The 19,560-nt window shown below is 34.2% G+C and overlaps 1 protein-coding gene across 5 annotated transcripts in view; it reads left to right on the top strand.

Moving 5' to 3' along the window:
• LOC106458377 (aryl hydrocarbon receptor nuclear translocator homolog) overlaps positions 1–19,560 on the top strand; it is a 167,575-nt gene that overhangs the window by 57,941 nt on the left and 90,074 nt on the right. For 3 of the 5 annotated variants that reach the window (XM_022384559.1, XM_013917885.2, XM_022384558.1), the window contains one exon: positions 13,268–13,348. The exons of the other annotated variants lie outside the window; for them this stretch is intronic. In XM_022384559.1, coding sequence (XP_022240267.1) covers positions 13,268–13,348 — 81 coding nt within the window. The remainder of the gene's footprint in view (positions 1–13,267; positions 13,349–19,560) is intronic. 5 annotated transcript variants of the gene reach the window in all.

Raw genomic sequence — 19,560 nt, 5'->3', positions numbered from 1 at the left:
ACTGTCACTAACTTATTTAACTTCCTCTCTTTATCTGCACGTATTTATAACACGCGACAGTAACAACAGTATTAAACATAACGAGAAAGACTTCGAAGTTTCGAGTAAGATGACGTCAGCAATATTACAAAAGCTTTGTACAACAAACTACATACACAACTTACGACTCGTACAGAATTACGTAACGAAACTTGTAATAACTATCACTTTTAAAATAATTAACTTTTAACACTGTTATTATGAAACTAAATAATCATTAAATATTAGATCACTAAATAAACTGAATAACAACCCGTAAACTGAACAATCTTGTATATCCAACAATAAGCCCCTCTACAAAAAATATATTTACAATATGTATATTTTTACTATGTACAAAGACTTCTCAGTTCATATACGAAGTCTCCTCCGATGGTCTGCACCAACATTTGTAGTTTCGTTGTTGGTCTCTCTTTGCATAGGGCATCTTGTAGGGCTTCACCTTGACAGGATCTCTTCTCTTGATCTTGTTTTGCCTGGTCCATCTGTGAAGACATATGTGTACTGGCACAATCGTTCCTGTAGGTCTTTCTTCTGCTTGCCAGTCAATTCTTCACTTATGTTGACGTCTTGGTTTGTCTTATCTCCACCCAGTGGTCTTAGGTCTAGTAGGTCTTTATCTTCTATAACAAAGTCACTGTCTTCAGATTCTGCTTCTATGACAGCTGCACCTGCTATGTCCATCTGTGCCTCAATTGATGCACCAATTAGGTTTTCTTCCTTTTCGAAGTACCTCTTTAACAGATTGGCGTGGTAGATCTTGGTTTTCCCGTCCATTTTGTACCGTATAGTCCATTGTGTTGACCACTTCCTGTACTTCAAAAGGTCCTTTCCACTGCAGGGTGAGTTTATTGTTGTTTGTGGGTAGCAGAACTTATACCTTCTGTCCAACCTTGAAACATGGATCCTTGGCCTTCTTGTCATAGTACTTCTGACTGCCTTTGGTGAGTTTAGCTTCCCCAGTAGAACTGCTTTGACGGATCTCGTACAATACTTCTTTCCAGTCCTCTATTTTGTAGAGCTGTTCGCCTTTGTTTTGCGGTCGACTTTATCTCGTGCACTGTCCTATAGTTTTTGCAGTGAAGGGGCTTCTGCGTTTTCTTAAGTTCCTATAGACCTACATTCAGGATGTCACTTTTTCAAGGCTTGAAGGGGCTTGATGTCTCGCTTGCTCTTCTTCCCTTGAGCTCTTGTGGTGACTGCAGATGCCTCATTAGTCTTCTTTCTATCTATAGAGACATCTCAAAAGTTGTTATTGATGTTTATTCAATAATCATTTAATTAAGAAAGGCATCCAACAGCTTCCATGGTCAAGTCAGTCACCTGATATGAACTTCATCGAGCATGTCTGGGCCATACTTGCTCGAGCAGAGAGAAGTTCCAGAAAACCAGTGTTCCATGGAGAGCTACTTGATGTTTTGTATGCAGCCTGGTCAAAATCCTACTGGAGAAAATTGCAGAACTTATTGTTTCCATACCAGAACGAGTCAAAGCACTGAAAAATGCTAGTGGCAAATCGACTAAGTACTGATGCACATTTTTGTCAAGTTGATAATGTGAGATAAATGACTGTTGAAAATATCAAAAATACTTTTGAGATGTCTCTGTAGTTCCTCCAAACTTCTACTACCTGGTACATTTTCAATCACCAAGTCATAGATTGGTGCCTTCATGCACATGGCTTTAAGGTCTCCCACATAATATGGAGTGTCCACCTTTATTCTTGCAATGGGAAACTTTCTCACTGTCCCATCAATCAGCACACACACAGAGACGTACCATCCCTGTCGTCTGGTCATCGGATACAAGACTGGTTCTCACTGCTGCACCCAGTGTCTCGTAGGACCTTCACTTTTTGTCTCCGACATAGCCTTCACCTATTGGCGTGTGGTGATTTGTTGTCACCTCTCGATGTTTGTCATATGCTCAAATCACTACTGGCATGTTGATCTATTTGCTAACTTTAACTGACCATCAGTCACGCACTGTTTAATCATAAAAATAGCACTTCCTTCTTGTGGTGAATCTGATGGTTGTCTCTCTTCTGTTTCTTCTAGCATCAGTAACCATGGTGATAATTACTCTTTTCTTTTGGCAGCACCATTTTTGTAGGTAGACCCAGCTGCTTTATGTTGATATTTCTTCTGTTGCTTTTTAGTGTCAGACTTGCACTCATTTGCAATGTGCCCAATTTTATAACAAATATAGCATCTCTTCTCCCATTTGTCTGTTGACCTCTTGTCACATTTGGTGGGCTCATGCTTCTAGTCAGCCACCACTGGTTTCGTCTTTGATTGGTTATTCTTGGACTTGCCAGTTATACTCCCTGCATGGGCTTCCATATACTGTTCTGCCAGCTAGATCATCTAATCCATGTCTTTTGGTGCTCTCTCCTTTAGGAACAGTGACATGTCAGTTGAGCAAGTGATCATAAACTGTTCACATATTAGTAGATTCGCCAGTTCCTCAAAACTATTTTCACACTTGGCCATGTCAGTCCATCTTGTAAAGTATCTTCGTAGACGTTGCACAAACTGAAATGCACTTTCTCCAATGTCAGGTTTGACTTCTGAATTTCTGTTGAAAACCTTCTTCAGTAGGTTCATAAGGTTTCAACAAGGCCACTTTTAACTTGTCATAGTCCATGGCATCTTCAGACGTCATGTCTGCACTCATTTATATGCCTATTCCTGTGAGAAGGGGCTGAAACAGACTGCCCAGTTGCCTTTGTTTCAGATTTGAATTTGGACAAATCTTTCATATCTCTCCAAGAAAGCATCCGTGTCGTCTTTCTGTTCATCAATTTTGGGCAACTTGAGTCTGCTGGCCCTGACCCCATTTTTTCTGTTGAGTGAGCTTGGCAATCTCAATTTGTGTTCTTATTCTCTACTTGCAGTCTCTCCTTTTCTTCTTTCTCAATTTGCGCTCTAATTCAATCTCTCTCTCCTTTTCTTCCTTCTGAATGTGTGCTCTTATTCACGCTCTCTGTATTTCCAGTCTCTCATTTTCTTCTTTTAGTCTTTTTTCGTCTCTGCCTATGCTCTTCTCTCTCTCTCTAGTTCTTGTTCTTGTTGTTTAAAAACCTCTAATAGATCACCATTTTTTAGTCCAAGTCACCTTTCTCTATCCATTTATCAAAATCAGCAGCCATGGTTATGATTGTAATCTCTACACTATTTTCGCTACCACTACAGTTGTGCGTATATGGGCCTACTTCCACTATCCCCGTTTATATAGGGGCCGGATTCTTTACAGTAGGTGTCTGTGACTTGTTGGCGATAAATTTCAACAATAAACGTACAGCACACAATCCGTTTGTTTTAAAATAATATATATATTCAAAACAAGTCAAATGTATGTACAAAATTCGTTACATTATTGGTTACCGCAGTTGTATCCAGAGCTTTATATAATTCTCTTTTTTGTCAAAAGTCCACACAGGCTGGTTCAATTACTTTAGAACCCAATTGAGAAGACGAATTATTATTCTCTGTCGTTACAATACAAGCTATGAAACTCACTTCAAAATCACCACTATTACTGTTGGGTACCACAGTTGAATCCAGAACTTTAAATAATTGTCTCCTTTTCGTTAAAGTCCACAGAGGCTGGTTCCATTACTTTAGAACACACTTTGACAGTACAAATTATTATTCTTTATATCTGTTATTACAATACAAACTGTAAAACTCACTTTTGAAATCGCCACTTATGGCTAAACTGACAATCACGCAGTCTAACTTCATCTTTATTTTCACTTTTACTAACTTACTTAACTTCCTCTCTGTATCTGCGCGTATTTATAACGCGCGACAGAAAAATTTAGAAATATTTAGCCCTCTAGTAACGGCAGTATTACACATAACGAAAAAGACTTAGAAATTTGGAGTAAAATGACGTCAACAATATTACAAAAGCTTAGTACAACAAACTACATATACAACCTACGACTCGTAAAGAGTTAAGTAACGAAACTTGTCATAACTATCGCTTTTAAAATAATTAACTTTTAACACTCTTATTATGAAACTAAATAATTATTAAACATTATATCACTAAATAAACTAAGTAATAACTTAACCAAACGCTCTCGTATATCCAACACTGAGTATCCGGTAGTAATGTTTCAACGACAGGAAAATCGATATCGTTTTACTGAGTGTATTTGCGCAGTGATTGAAATATAACAAACATTCAAGCTATACTCTACTGTTGTGTGGCTTGAAGAAAGTGGATAATCATAGTCTTAAAGCATGTTCTAATTATCTTTTCTCATTTAAATAATGGTCTCTACTAGCATAGTTAATACCTTTACTAAGTGGTAGGTTTCCATGGCTAAGATTGATTTTTGACAACAAGATATCATAACTATAAAAGACAAAATGTCCAGTCGTAGCTAAGACTGCTGAACATGCGCGTTTACGATCTTTCTTCCATTTTCGAGATTCAATACTATTGATGCGTCAAAAACCTTCGGTCATTTGACAAGAGTTGCTAAATTTTGTAACAATTTTATAACCGACCTGTCGTACTTTTTTGTTATTGCTAGATAACAATATCATCTAACACATGCCAACGTTTACCTCTTTCATATTCCCAAGCCATTTTTAACGTCAGCATCTTCGCAGAACTTCTTGTCTTTCATCATCAGTTCTGCATTAATAACTTATAAACTTCAAATTTATCAGCTAAAATGCTTTATATCAAGGCTAAGTTTTACGCTTCTTTTTATTCTCGAAAGTGCTGATGATTTCTCTATAGACTTAGTACTCGTAGTAAACTGTTACTCAGTTAAGCCAGACAGCGTGTAAATGAGTACTGTGTGCATGAACTAACGACATGCGAACTTCTGCTAAACAATTCGGAAGAAAAAATATTTTCTTTATAAATGAAATGAAATCAGAACTGACCTTACTAAACGTGAGGCCCAAGCAGAAAGTTAATCAGATCAAGCAGTTCGCTAATACAGTGTAGGCTGATCATCAGCGGAGGGTTGGTTGTTGTTGTTGTTTTTGTTTTTTTTTGGGGGGGGGGGCATATCCTCTTAAGAAAATAAATAAAGGTTCAGATTAGAGTCCCAACTGTCATTTCAATGAATGAAATACACAACTGAGATGGCAAAATAAAAATTGTTTTTATTCGTTTGAAACAGCATAAGGACCCAAGCAGTCGCTTGAACCCACGCCTTACCCCCTACTATCTTTGTTCCTCAGTCGTCTCCATTAAAGTTTCCCACTAGATTTCTATAAGTTTAGTGGAAAAAATGGGATTTCCCGAACACCGTTTAGATGCATTATCTACAGTTAATTTTTTCTAACGTTATACCTTTTGCAGCTACTTTACAAATGAATTAACTTTCCCTTAGTCTTTTTTATCCTTAATGATCTAAATTTATAATATATTTTGTTATAAATTATATAAGTATTGTAAGCACCAAGACCAAAAGTAGTACAAAACAAGTAACTGACACCAAGATCCAGTTTATAGTGTATGTAAAATTATAGTGCAAAACAAGTAACTAATACCAAGGTCCAGTTTATAGTATATGTAAAATTATAGTGTAAAACAAGTAACTAACACCAAGGTCCAGTTTATAGTGTATGTAAAATTATAGTGCAAAACAAGTAACTAATACCAAGGTCCAGTTTATAGTATATGTAAAATTATAGTGTAAAACAAGTAACTAACACCAAGGTCCTAGTTTATAGTGTATGTAAAATTATAGTGTAAAACAAGTAACTAACACCAAGGTCCAGTTTATAGTGTATGTAAAATTATAGTGTAAAACAAGTAACTAACACCAAGGTCTAGTTTATACAAGTAACTGACACCAAGATCCAATTTATAGTATATGTAAAATTATAGTGCAAAACAAGTAACTAACACCAAGGTTCAGTTTATAGTGTGTGTAAAATCGTAACTAATACAAAGAACCAGTTTATAGTGTATGTAAAATTGTAACTAATACCAAGATCCAGTTTATAGTGTGTGTGTGTGTGTAAAATTATAGTGCAAAACAAGTAACTAACACCAAGGTCCAGTTTATAGTGTGTGTAAAATTATTTCGTTATTTTGGTATTGAGGGTATATGAAAAAGTAGGACCCACACAGCGGTAGGATTTAACCTCTTCTCGTATGCTTCACGTGACATGGTGGTTAGGGTGTTTGACTCACGTGATCGAAACCCATCCCACAAAATGTTTACCATTTCATCCATAGGAGCGTTATAATGTGAAGGTCAACACCATTATTCCTTGGTACAAAGTAGCCTTAGAATTGGCAATGGATGGTGTTGATTAGTTGCCTTCCTTCTAGTCTATCACTTCAAAATTATGGATGGCTAGCACAGATGGCCCTCAAGTAAATTTGCACGAAATTATACAAAACAAATAAAAGATGCTTCACATGTGGAATAAAAACTTAAGAGCAGATGTGAGTGTCCAAGCAACGCGTTTTATTTATTAGAGGTTCCAAAAGATGCATACATAAAAGATTCACAAACAAAATTGGGGTACAAAATATAATATGAGACTAATAAACTGTGCCCTAGTAAGAGCGATTACTGCAGTAGTAGGACTCGTACAATAGCGGAGGTGCATCTTCTATCAAATTTGACCTTATAACTAGATGGAAAGGACCTCAATCTCGCAATTAGATTCATACAGAAACCAGGCGTGACTTTAAAATATACTCTCTTACCAGATCTGCTTTCATGCCCAACGCGCACTGTCCTGATGTCTTCTCAAATATGAGAGGTCAATGCTTAACAAAATATATCATATACCAATTTGTATGTACTGAATGTAAGTCCATATAAGTTGAGGAAGTTGGGAGACCTTTCCATGTATGCATCAGTGAACACATTCGGGAGAAACAAAGCGGAATTGGAAAAATTGCAGTAACTGAACATTTATATCTTGGACTCATTGAACATCAAAGACGAATTGCTCAATAACATTTGAAATTCTCACTGGAGCTGACTTAGATCGGAAGACTAAGGAATCACTTCTTATAGAAAAATATAAACCAGTAATTGAAAAAATTTGCATGGCCCCTTTTAAACTTAATCATATATTAACTAAGTTTCTGACTCGGGATATTGATAACAAGGGTCAACTTGTAGATAGTAACTTAAACATTACTTACTCTGTTTTTTTTTGTTTTTTTTAGTTTTATTTAACTTTTCGGTATATACTTTTTATTGTATGATATACTCTTTCTTTAATCATTTATAGGAATAACTTGTCTAACTAAATTGTTATTTATTTATTTACCGATAAACAAGTAAATATGTTTAAAATTACTTTTTTGAAAAACACTACGTTTCACTAAGTTTACCTAGCATCATTAGGTGCAAACATTGAATAGAAATGCACAACAGCTCAAACTGTCACGTGCTACATTATCAGAATGATATTGCATCATTGAAAAATACTGTAATAGAAATCACCAATAGCTAAGTAAGGAAAGCAAAAATTAGAATAAATATAAAAGTATACCTATTTATTTATTAATCTTGGGTTTTTGTTTTTGATAAAGAAAGCTTCTTTAATTTTTCTATGATTTATGTTTTTTCTTTGTCAATGATTTCAACACCTGAAAAATCAAGAGGGGTGATTTTTAACCACTTGGTCAAATATATGAGAATATTTCAAATGTTCCTTCAGTCTTTATGGTGTGAACGACTTTTATAATCTATCGATACATTATTATAATTAATTATATTTGTCATAAGACTTTTATATTTAGGCCTGTTGTAATTTAGCACTATATTCTACATTCAGACTCTTAGGGTTTATCAAGAAGAAGAGTGTGTAATAGTATTTCAACCTCAGTATGTCCGCCATATCTATGGACTTAATGTGGTTACTATTATACACTCTTTTTGAAAAACCTTAAGGGACTGAATAAACAATATAGTGTTAAAACATATAATAGGCCAAAATTAACATCTTATGACAAGTACAATTAATTTTTCAGTCTTATTCAAAGCTGTCAGTTAGTTTCTCAGATGTATGAACTATCACACTGACTTTGTTACACTGACGTTGATGTATCATTGACAGAAGCTGACCTAATTATTTTTCTGGTAGGAAAAACTATATATATACATCTATAATGAAATCCATATCACACCCATTAACAGTTTTTGACCACATTTTCTGGATAATGTGTGAAAGATTAGGAATGTACGGCTACACACAATAAAGGAGCGAATTTTCTATGTTTCTAATGCTTGTCCCTTAGACCTGAAATTCAGTTTCTAGGAGCGATATTTTTTATTTAACAATTTGGAAGGATAGTTACTTTATCATACAAGTTGAGATTTTGACACATTTTCGTCAGTAAGAAAAGCTTATTGAAAAGAACATATAGTTTTACCTACACGAAAATTTTTTATTATCCTATCTTTGGTTTAATATCCTTACAAAGAATGTAGTTATGAAATTCAATCTCTCGTTTTTTCAATAAAACATTTATAAACCAAAGTGTTTAAAAGGAATAAAAAATAAATGTTTTTATTTACTTGTTTATCCGTAAGTAAATAAGTAATATTAGTTCTTTGTTTAATAATGATATTTATTCTGTATTGTTTACGTATGTGCCACGAGCTTTGTAATAATGGAAGTGGTCACATGCATGGTATGCAAAACACTGCAGATAAAAGAGCTGCAAGACGTAAAAGAGTGTTGAAAGAAATATTGAAAAAAGTTACAACGCACGTTTATAACAAAAACTTCTTTTATGGGCATACGTTTTCGGCGTATGCCCTTTGTCGGAATTAACTACTAAAAGTACATAATGTAAATAACTTTTTAGAATTTATATACAAATACGTGTAATTAGAAATGAAGCTCATGACAAAAAAAGAACGCGGGGCATATATACACAGTGAGATATGTGAAATAAAACGTTGTGTTTTCTGTATGACAAATAACGATACTCTTACTTAGGAGCAAGCTATAAAAATTAATTATAAAATTTTAGTTATTACTTCTTCGTGTACTTAGAATGTAGATTTATTCTGTAGTTTCTGCACTTTTTTCTCATTGGTCATGATGACCTTATACAAAGTCCGTTTTAAAGTGTCGATTCGTGTATTCGAAACGGCCTCACTTAAGCTCTCAAAAGTTGAGGTCATGCAGAACATAGTAAGAAACAAGTGGTGTAAAAGTTATATTAGATCTAAATGAACCCCTGATAGCTGTTAAGACGATGGCAAAACGATAATTGACCCTTTTCATTTAAACCAACAAGTGTCTTTGTAACCAATACTTCTCCATGCGACAGGTTAGGTAATGGCAATCCTAATACGTAAATAATGAACTTGAATTAGAACGAAATAAGGCCCACAGAGTTGAAATGAAGATGAATTATACTGTATGTGAATGTATTTAAGAAGAATGTTTATAGTCATCATCGATTGAAGATACGCTAGTAAGATGAAATAATAGACACGAATACAGCTGTTGCTGACTAAAAACAGAACCCGTATGAAGTTCTTATTTTCTTGTAAGCACCACAGACATTTTGAAATCCGTAAAGCAGATTAGACTTATAAATTATATAACAGACATATGACCTTCCTTCTGTTTTAAACCAACTAGTTAAGGATGCCCGTTAAGGAAGTAAAAACTGTATCCATGACAATTTTAGATAATGCTTCCCTTCCTCCTTTCTTTTGTTATTAAGTCCCTAATAACCTCATTAGATGCTAAATGCATACCCCGCTTTGTGGAAAGAAATAATTTACTCATTTAACTGATTAAATAATTGTGTCTTTAAATATAAAGGTAAAGGTATAAAAAATTGGAAATGTGTCCTATATCAGGGTGTTTTTAATCTATTTTCTTGTGTAAAAACCCCTAAAAGAAAGTTGCCCATGTACACCGGCGGACAGTTACCAAAGAAAAAAACTATGATAATCAATCCAGGCATGTGGATGATGCAAGCCAAAAGTCTATTAAAAATATGAAAATATGCTATATTCCAAGAGCTCTTTATTTCCATTCTCGACAAAAATCGTAAAACAAAGGAGTCCGTGTACACCATTGGATAGTTTCCAATTACGGTAATCAAACCATCCAACACTGGGTGATGGATGCTAACACACATAATGGAACATCTTTATAGTAGGATACTTGCTGTGTGACGTATTGATGTCGATGCGATCGGTATCAATTTTATATATATATATATCTTTTACTTTTACTCAGAAATCGTCTCAAAATGTTAAATCAAACTAAACGCTAGTTTGTTCCACCTAGTGCTCGTTATTATATTTATACAGCAACGAAGCTACGCTCTTCAATTTTATGGTTTATAACATTGTTTTGGGTGGGGGCGTGACAGTGGAAACGAGAGTCCATGGTTTGTGTCTCGTTGTCCCCAAAACGCACTTTGGGCCTGTGAGTGTGGTATGAGAGTAACGTTGAATTATCACTATTCGGTCAGACAAGAATAGCTCACAAATTGGTGGTGATGTCTGTTGACCAGCTGCTTTCTCTCCATCAGTTCAAAATTATAGACCTTACACAAAAATTCTTAAAGAAGCAAATTTTTGTATTCATTTTATACAACAGTTGTTGTGCTGTACTCTGTTTTTCCTAATATAAGTTTTCTTTATGTGAGGTGTATTATCCTTAATTTTTTCTGCCTTTATACTTATACAATAGATGCCACAGCCATCAATAATTACGAAAGTTTCTATATACTATATATTTTCCTCTTAAAAATATGTCTTACATAAAAGCTTCTGTCATTTATATTTGCAAAAGATGGTACTATAATTTGTGTCATAACCTTTCATTTTATTTTCCTTTGTCCCTCTGTTACAATAATTTTAAAATATGTGCACAAAGTGACCCCGATTCTGTTCTTATTGTATTAGGCAAATGGCAGCTAACCAGTTCTTCCTACTTAGTGATTTTTGTTTAAAACTCATCAAACCCATAACACTTAACTGTATTGCTATAAATTATTATAATTGTTTGCTGTGTTGATTGCAATGGGTAACTAGATATCGGTTAACAGTATGAATGTGAATGATAAGGGTTATAAATGTTTTACATGTTATTGCTTTTTTATGTGAAATTGCCCCCCCCCCCCCCAACTGGCTCATCGAAAAGCCTGAGGACTTATAACGACAAAAATATCAGATTTCGATACTCGCGATGGCTATAAGACACATAGTTCATTGTGTAGCATTGCGCTTAACAACAAATAAACAAAGCCTTATGTGCAACAGTGGCAGGTCTGAAGATTTATAACGCTAAAAAACCGAGTTTCGATACCCGTAATGTGCACATCACAGATAGCCCATTGTGTAGCTTTGTACTTAACAACAAGCAAACTTTTGTGAAATCATAGAAACGAACAGTGGTGTCGTGGAAATCGTTAAAAACGTGTTCTTTAGTTCGTTTTCACGAAATCCATTCACTGTATTATATAGTGGATCTATATCGATGTTTTCTTCAGCTTTTCAAAACTTGTAAGTGAAGTTGTATTCAAACTTAGAATACACGTTTTCTCAGTACTGACCTATGTCATATCGTATGCAATCTGAAGTCATATTTTCCTTATAAAATTGTCCCCCAGTGAGACAGCGATAAGTCTCGGTATTTACAACGCTAGAATCAGGGGTTCGATTTCCCTCGGTGGACACAGCAGATAGCGCGATGTGGCTCTGCTATACGAAAACACACACACACACACCCTTCTGAAGTTTCATATAAAACTAAGAAGACAAATAATCATGAGCACATTCATGTTGAAACCAGTTTTTAAAAAATAAATACATATGATTACTTGAGATACGGCATAGTAAATAATATCCTGCTGAGGTGGTCTTTTAGAAGTCTTGTTAAGTCCTTAAATATATGTTTCGCTACATAATAAAATTATCGCAAATTACTTAAGAATGTACAGCCCTTTTACAGCAGCATTATTTCATTTTTTTAAGTTTTGGTTTCTAGTTTAAACAGTTACTTGAGCTGAGCTCTGTAGAGAAAGTGTCAACAGTTTTCAGTGACATTTAGGTTATATTTTAATTTGTTTGAGACATTTAAAGATACATTGTTTTATTTACTACTGTAATTTCTCAGGTATCATGGTAAGTAGTTTCTAACATTTGTAGTGAAAAACTCCGAAATAATATTTGGTAAAGATCAGGCTTGTTTTTGTTACCGAGCTTTTTTTATTATTATAAATGTAGTTATAAGACACCGAAAATGATTAAACAGTTAACTTCATGAGTTACTATTATATTTTTACGTTAGATCAACTTCCGTTTCTTCTCTTTTAAAAACCACCTGTTAAGTCTCAGCTCATCTGATCAATTTTCAACATTTCATTATTGAATTCATTAAGCCGACCATGTCTTATTAAAATATTGTTATTTTTAAAGCTTTAAATATATATATATATCATTTCGAAGTTAAAAATTTAGCAAATTAATATACCTGCTGTTAAAGAATTATGAGCATGAATGTATTGATCATGATCAGATCTTCCCTCTTTGGTTTCTTGCAAAAAAAAAATCTATCGGCGACTATTATAGCCATTTAAAATTTTCAGCTGTAGAAGTAGCTTATTTATATTGAATGGTTATCGCTAAGCCTAATCGCAATTTGATTATTGTATGTACATACAACCTTATCAAAATTATATATACTAATTAGTAATCATCGTAAGAATATATATCTAAATAGATATTTTATTTAAAAAACAAATTTAAATGTTTATCTCTTAGAAACGGACAGTAAATCTATCATTAAATTTTGTGTATGTGTTGAAAATTTATTTGACATGGAGATTAGTTGTGATTGTTTTCATTATAGGTTGTAGGGTTATATTGATCGAAAGAGAAGTGTATTTATTTTGGAACATATTTAAGAATGGCATACATGTTATTTAGAACGACCACATAAAATTATTGGACTGTGATACGTTGAAGTTGACCAATCACAAGATTTATACAATGTCAGAGTAGTTTTAGAGCTTGTTACTGTATAGGTTTACATAACTGTTCTGTAATAAAACTCTCGGTTTTACCCATCTTGCATCTGAAGTCACGTCGTCTGTTATATTTACTATGGGTGCTGCTTGGTATGAATAACTGTTGTGAAAAGTATTGTAGGTTTAAGATTTTACAGCGTATTAAAATACGAATTTGTTAAGGGGATCTGGAGATGGGAATTATTGGTTTGTTCCTGCAATCTCTCTATAGCTCGGATGAAGAAGACAGCCAAGGCCCCAAGTATACACCTATGGAGGACGACAACATGCAAGATAAGGAGAAATATGCGAGGTAAGATGGTGTTATGGTACTCAAAACAGGATGATAGTGTTGGGTGTAAAGTGTGTAACTGGAATGAAATATAGACCAGTGTAAATGGTACAAAATTATTTGTTAATAATTTGATAAAAAGGATTAATTAGTAAATGTTTTGTACAAATAAATTAGAAGCATAATTATTGTTCAGTTAGTGTTGTTATGAATAATTAGTGGTATAATTATTAATGTAAAAAACGTCATGATAACTATCTATATTGTAATTATGTGGAGATATGGTTATGAAAAAGACACAACGTAGTTTTTAGAAGTGTGGTTATGATTGAAAGGATGTTATGATGCTACCAAGAATATATATATTATTTAAAAAATATTACAATAATTACAACAAACATATAATTATTGTTCGCATAGTTTTCTCCCAACCCACTTATTAATGAGAATATTCAAGCAAGATGTTATACTAGTCACAATGAACTATGGATGTTGATATTTACTATTCTATCGCCTACAGGGCATTCGTTTATCAATTCTAAGAACTTATAAGTAAATAAAGAAGAATGTATAACAGTATGTCAACGATACTACATCTGCTATATCCAATGCCGATGAAGCCTTTCGTCTGATACCTGGGCTCATCAAGCCGGCTGGGATATAACAGACAGTTGTTATTTGTATTATTAAAACTTTAACATTTTCGTAGCGCCACATCTTGTATTTTCCTAAAATATTCCTTGAAAAATGTGGTATCACCAGTGCTTATATTTCGTTCCCCCAATCACTTACAGAAATTCTATAACCTTTATTTATCAGGGCTTTTCTGTCACAGTTAGAGATGGTACATAAAATTGGTGAAAAGTTATGTCCGCTATACAAGTCGCATTCCATGAATTGCAGAAGCAGGAAAACGAAATGTTCTGAGGTTACAATAATTTCCTGAAAAATAGCTTGTATATTTTTTTTTTTATAAAATTCAGTAATTTTATCTATATAAATAATACGCTTGCGTTTGTCTGACTGGAAATTTTCTCGCACGTTTCTCGATCAAACGATACAAATCTCATATCATTAGAAAGGCCTTTGTATAAGGGGTCCGGATTACAAATTGGTTTTTCAATTCAGAATTGCCTTACCTGTCTTTTGCTTTGCCAAACTTTTTAATTTAACGAGTATGGTACACTATGACACGATGTCGTTGTCATCACGTGATGACTGGCTTTGACTGGTTTCGATTTTAACTTGAGTTTTTTATTTGCTTATTGTTTATTTATAAGTAAGCACAAAGCTACACAATGGGCTATCTGTGCTCTGCCCAGACATGCCGCTGTGCCACTGGGGGGGGGGGGGCTTTTTATTTGCAAAGTGTTGCACACAAACAACACTAAACCCGCGTATAATTTTCTAAAACAAAAGGGACATCACACTAAATACAGTTTCTATGGGCTTTCTCGTCGTATTTAGGTCTAAAATACGCATGTGCAGTTTGTACAAAACTATATGCTTATCACTTTGTGAACACTCATTTAGACGTTTCTGCATAATCAGCTAAGTTTGCCTTCATTTACTTTACAATAATTTAGATTTGGTTCGTTTCATAGACCGATATAAACACCTGTTAGCAAGTTTTTTTCTTTACTACAGGTTTTATTCTTCGTTTTTGTGAGTTTCTTTGTTTCATACTCTGTTCACTATTATAAATACTTTACTTTATAGTTTACCTTACGTGTAGTTTTATTAAATAACGTTACGTCCACGCGAGTTTGTTTGTTTGACCGCGTAAAATGTTTTCAAATAGACCAGGATTTATCGATGTAATACATAAATACCTGCAAGAAAGCGTTGCTTAAATCAATGTTGAATTCAGGGGTGTACAGAGGGAATTCCCCCTGTGCAAAAAAAAAAAAAAAAAAACCCTCCTGAAGTACAGTATTTTCAGTTGTATCGAATTTTAATTTTAATTCATTCCTCCTCCCAGCTTTACACCCCACCCCGGTGGAAAGGTCTGGTTTCAGCACTGGCTTAAGTGCTGTGCGTGAATATTATAGAATAAGGAAAATTCAAGCGAAGGGTATGAAAACTACCGTAAATGTCTTGCGTGTCGCGGCCAGTTATAATTATATGATAAGATGTCACTGGAACTGTTTATGTACATCATATTTTCCCTATGTGTAAATTATATTTCACGTTATTTTCTTGTTCAATGGCTTTTCTGCATAAAATAGATAACTCATAGTACCACTTTTAATGGTGGTTGGAGGATGGAGTAATGTCTTCAGTGTGTTTGTATTAAAATTATGATTAACACGGAATACATATATTTGGATTTGTCATTGTGTTCAGGTTTAGACAAAAAGAAAATGGTATTAAAAACAATAGATGTTTTTAACCAGTAGTGACAACCGAAAGAGTTTTCACGGACTAATGAATACTGAATTATTTAATAGCACATGCAGAATAGTTTGATTTTTCTTTCATATACCGAACTTTAAATGCTCAAAATATGAATTAGTATGTTTTTTAAAACATTTTTTAGTATTTTGTTGTTATTAATTCAGCTTTTATCTCTTTATGCGCTAACAGATTTTAACAGGTTAAAATGCGTGTATAGTTAAAGAGATAATACAGCACTGAAGTGGATAATTTTATATATATTGCAAACTGTGCTGTCTGTCCGAGCGTTCATCTGTCTCTCGTTTGAAAAGCTGCGCACGCAGGCAAAACTCAACATTCACTTTTGAAATGACGGGAGAACAATAATGTTGATGCCAAATTTTATCTCGCAGGAAGGATATTCTACACTAAACTGTTATCAATTAATCACACTATCATTCAGATTTTAAAATGTGACGTAACTTAAATAAGGAAAATTTAGATTTATCATATGTTTTGTTGAGCTGCTCTTGGCATGACTGAAATGCTCAACAATTAATTTCCGCGGTGGGCAGTATAAATAACTCTGAGCTTTGGCTCAGAGTGAAACCAAGAGTTCAACACAATTAACCCTTTTAAAGTCCATGAAATAATTTAAATTGGTAGATTAACTTAAGTTTTTCCCGTCATTGGGGATGGGTACTTTTGTTTGTAATCACTAATACCATTATTACCATTTAAGCTTGGTGTATCTTCTTCTGTATACTGAATATTCGAAAATTTGTTAACCAATTTGTTTACTCGTGTTCCAGAATAGAAGCCATTGAACTGCTAAAGTTTCTAGTAGACTTAAGCGGTACATTGCAGCATGCATGACGTACCACGACAGCGTGACAAGAGTTTCGTCATATTCAAAAATAAATGTTAATATAATTTTTAGATCACCCGTATTTCAGAGTTATCAAATATGTATCTAGTCCTTCATTCGGAAACAGTACAGAAAACTTGTTACTGAAGCTTTATTATGATGTTAACAATACATGTATGGTAAATTTAGAGCAACGCCTTTGTTCATCATATTTTACTTTTCTCATTATTTCGCTGTAATTACGTAGAGGTAGCTGGTGTGCTGCCCGCGGTGATTTTTTTTTCCATCTTGTTACATACCTAAGAGTGCTACTGCCTGTACGTTATCATAATATCAGTAGGTTGCTTATAAACGGGCATTTAATGTACTTCAAGTTAAAAGAGGCTGTAATTTCAACCTCGTAATGAATAACCTGATCAACTCTTTTAAAAATAACGTTAGCGATAAGGGCTTCAAAAATGATCTAAGTTATCAGTATTCCTTGAATTCCGTATCGTTAATAACAGGGTATACAGCTTAAATATCTTATTAACAGATATAAGCAACTGATATACGTTAAAATGTTACGTACTTGAACTCGCATCAAACACCCTGCTAATAACATAAATATAGACTGACATACATTTTAATAATACTGAGCTTTATTGATTCTATGTTAGTCAATTCATTCATCTGGCATCTTAAAACAACAAACGTAAAGTATTTGTAACTGTTAAGGAAAAAATAGTTTTATTTGCCGTTAACTATGTATGTATCATCAAAAAAGAATTATCCAGGAGATGTTTCACAGTTTTCTATATAGCATTACCATTTGTGTGCAACATTAATTGCTTCGCACATATATTATTATTAAAGACTAATTCGTAGTTTATACTCATATGAATATTGTTGCGCAAAAGGCATTCGTGTTGTCTGTTGCCATGACTTTCCATGAATACCGTGTAGGTGTTTCTTTGTATAACTTTCGTCATTTAGCTTACATTATCTGTAGACTTGGATATTGTGTACATGGTTTGGTTTACTTATGGACGCAAGTTTACCGTAGGATGGAGCTTATATTTCGGGACTAGCTGATCCAGGTTCGAATCTATGTGATACCACAATACATTCTCCGCACTTTAAGCTCTGGGCTATGGAAACTTTGTAAGAGTAACATTCAGTTCTTTAATGTGTATGGTGCTTAATGGCTGCCTTCATTCCGTTCAAAACTAGGAACAGTGGCAATTAGCCATAAGTACACAATAGGTTCACAAAGTGATCTTCTGTCTTAGTAACTGTAGTGCGCATCTAATTTCACAGAGGTTCATTATCTGTTGACTTAACTGTATGACTTAGTTCACATAGATTCACTTAGTTCTGTGGTTTATAGTTTTTAGTTATTGAAGTATAACGAGCTCATTACCTTCAGAACAATAGAAGGCACCGAGAACTCGGTCGGACAGCAATATTTTCATGCATGATAATCGTAATTATCGACTGAAATCTAGAGACGAATGCCACAGCTTAGTTTAATAAATGTTTTTGTTTAACTTCTGTACTTTGAGTCTGAATGTTTTTGTCAGATAGATACCTAAGCAAATTCTCTCCAACCCGAAAGAAAATTCATTAGCTGCTGCTGTAGGGGATAACTAGACTTGTTGGGTTCTAGCCTATGAGTGAATAAAACAAGCTCTTGTCTTAATGAAGAAGTTTCATATTTCGTGTATTGTAACTCAAAAGATAACTATTTTATATTTTATAGAAAAACGCGTTTTATGCATTTTATATAGGCCTGGTGGCATGGCCTGCTAGTTTTCGCTCGACCTGCTGGACATGCCCGCTCTTTCAGTCGCGGGAACATTGTAATGTGACGGTCAACCCCATTATTCGTTGATAATGAGAAGCACAAGAATTGGCGGTAGATGGTGTTGCTTTTCCTCTAGTTTGTTATTTCAAAGTTAGTGACGGTTTGCGCAGGTAGCCCTGCAGTAGCTTTGCGCAAATTCAACAAAATGAACTTACATTTTATGGAGTTTTATCTATGAAAGTGGGTCAAGGAGGCAGGTCGCATTCAAACTCGCAGAATGGTAGAAGTAAGCTACCTAAACTGGTAGCTGATTACCAAGTTTGATGTTGATTTTTTACCTCTAAAGGTCCGTCTGTTTTAATAACATAGTGATTATATTATATGCAGTTTTACGCTGCTTGATTCCTATTGACGAATGTACCTGAAATATGTTCGTTGATTCCTCGCCCACTTCACTCGTCCCTTAATGAGATACATTACTACAACCTTGCTTGCGGTTGTTAAAATCTACGTTTGTATTGCCGTCATTCGAAAGCTATTAAAGTGAAGGGGTTAATGTACTTCAAGACTACCTTTATCGTGCTTGAACTGTGGTTGTGACGTTCAAACAAGTTGCAAGAAAAACGTTTTCTAAGGATCAAAACTGGGTCCTATTTTAACACTCGTCTATCGTTCTCAAACGGCAACAAACCTTTGTGCTACATTAAGTTAGCTCCACCCCCTCCCTCCCTTTGATTTTTCCAGCGGTGATTGGAGCGCCATGAACACAGTCAGGTAGGTTTTATTATTATTTCTAGGTTATGACTTGGGACCAATTTTACACGTGAGAATATTTATGTATTAAGTTTTGAAGCGTACAGATATACATAAACCTGCTCTACTTATATTTGTGTGTGTGTGTGTTTAAGAGAATGGAGTGCTTACTCTATTATGTTTTGTACTAATTTTTGCGGGGCCAAAAATATCTCCTCCTCCTATGAAGTATTAAAATATACTGTTATGATGGACCATCAGGGCGACTTAATTTACAAATATGCATTTTACACTCTGTAATTGTGATATATATATATATATATATATATATATATATATATATATAGTAACTAACTAACTTACGTTCGTTACGGTTTACGTAGTAAGTAACGTAGTCGTACTTACTACTTACGTTAACTAATTAACTTTACCGTTCCTTACTTACGTTTA

Source organism: Limulus polyphemus, unplaced genomic scaffold (genome assembly GCF_000517525.1).
Source record: "Limulus polyphemus unplaced genomic scaffold, Limulus_polyphemus-2.1.2 Scaffold453, whole genome shotgun sequence".
NCBI lineage: Eukaryota > Metazoa > Arthropoda > Merostomata > Xiphosura > Limulidae > Limulus > Limulus polyphemus.
This window is presented reverse-complemented; position numbering and strand designations above follow the sequence as displayed.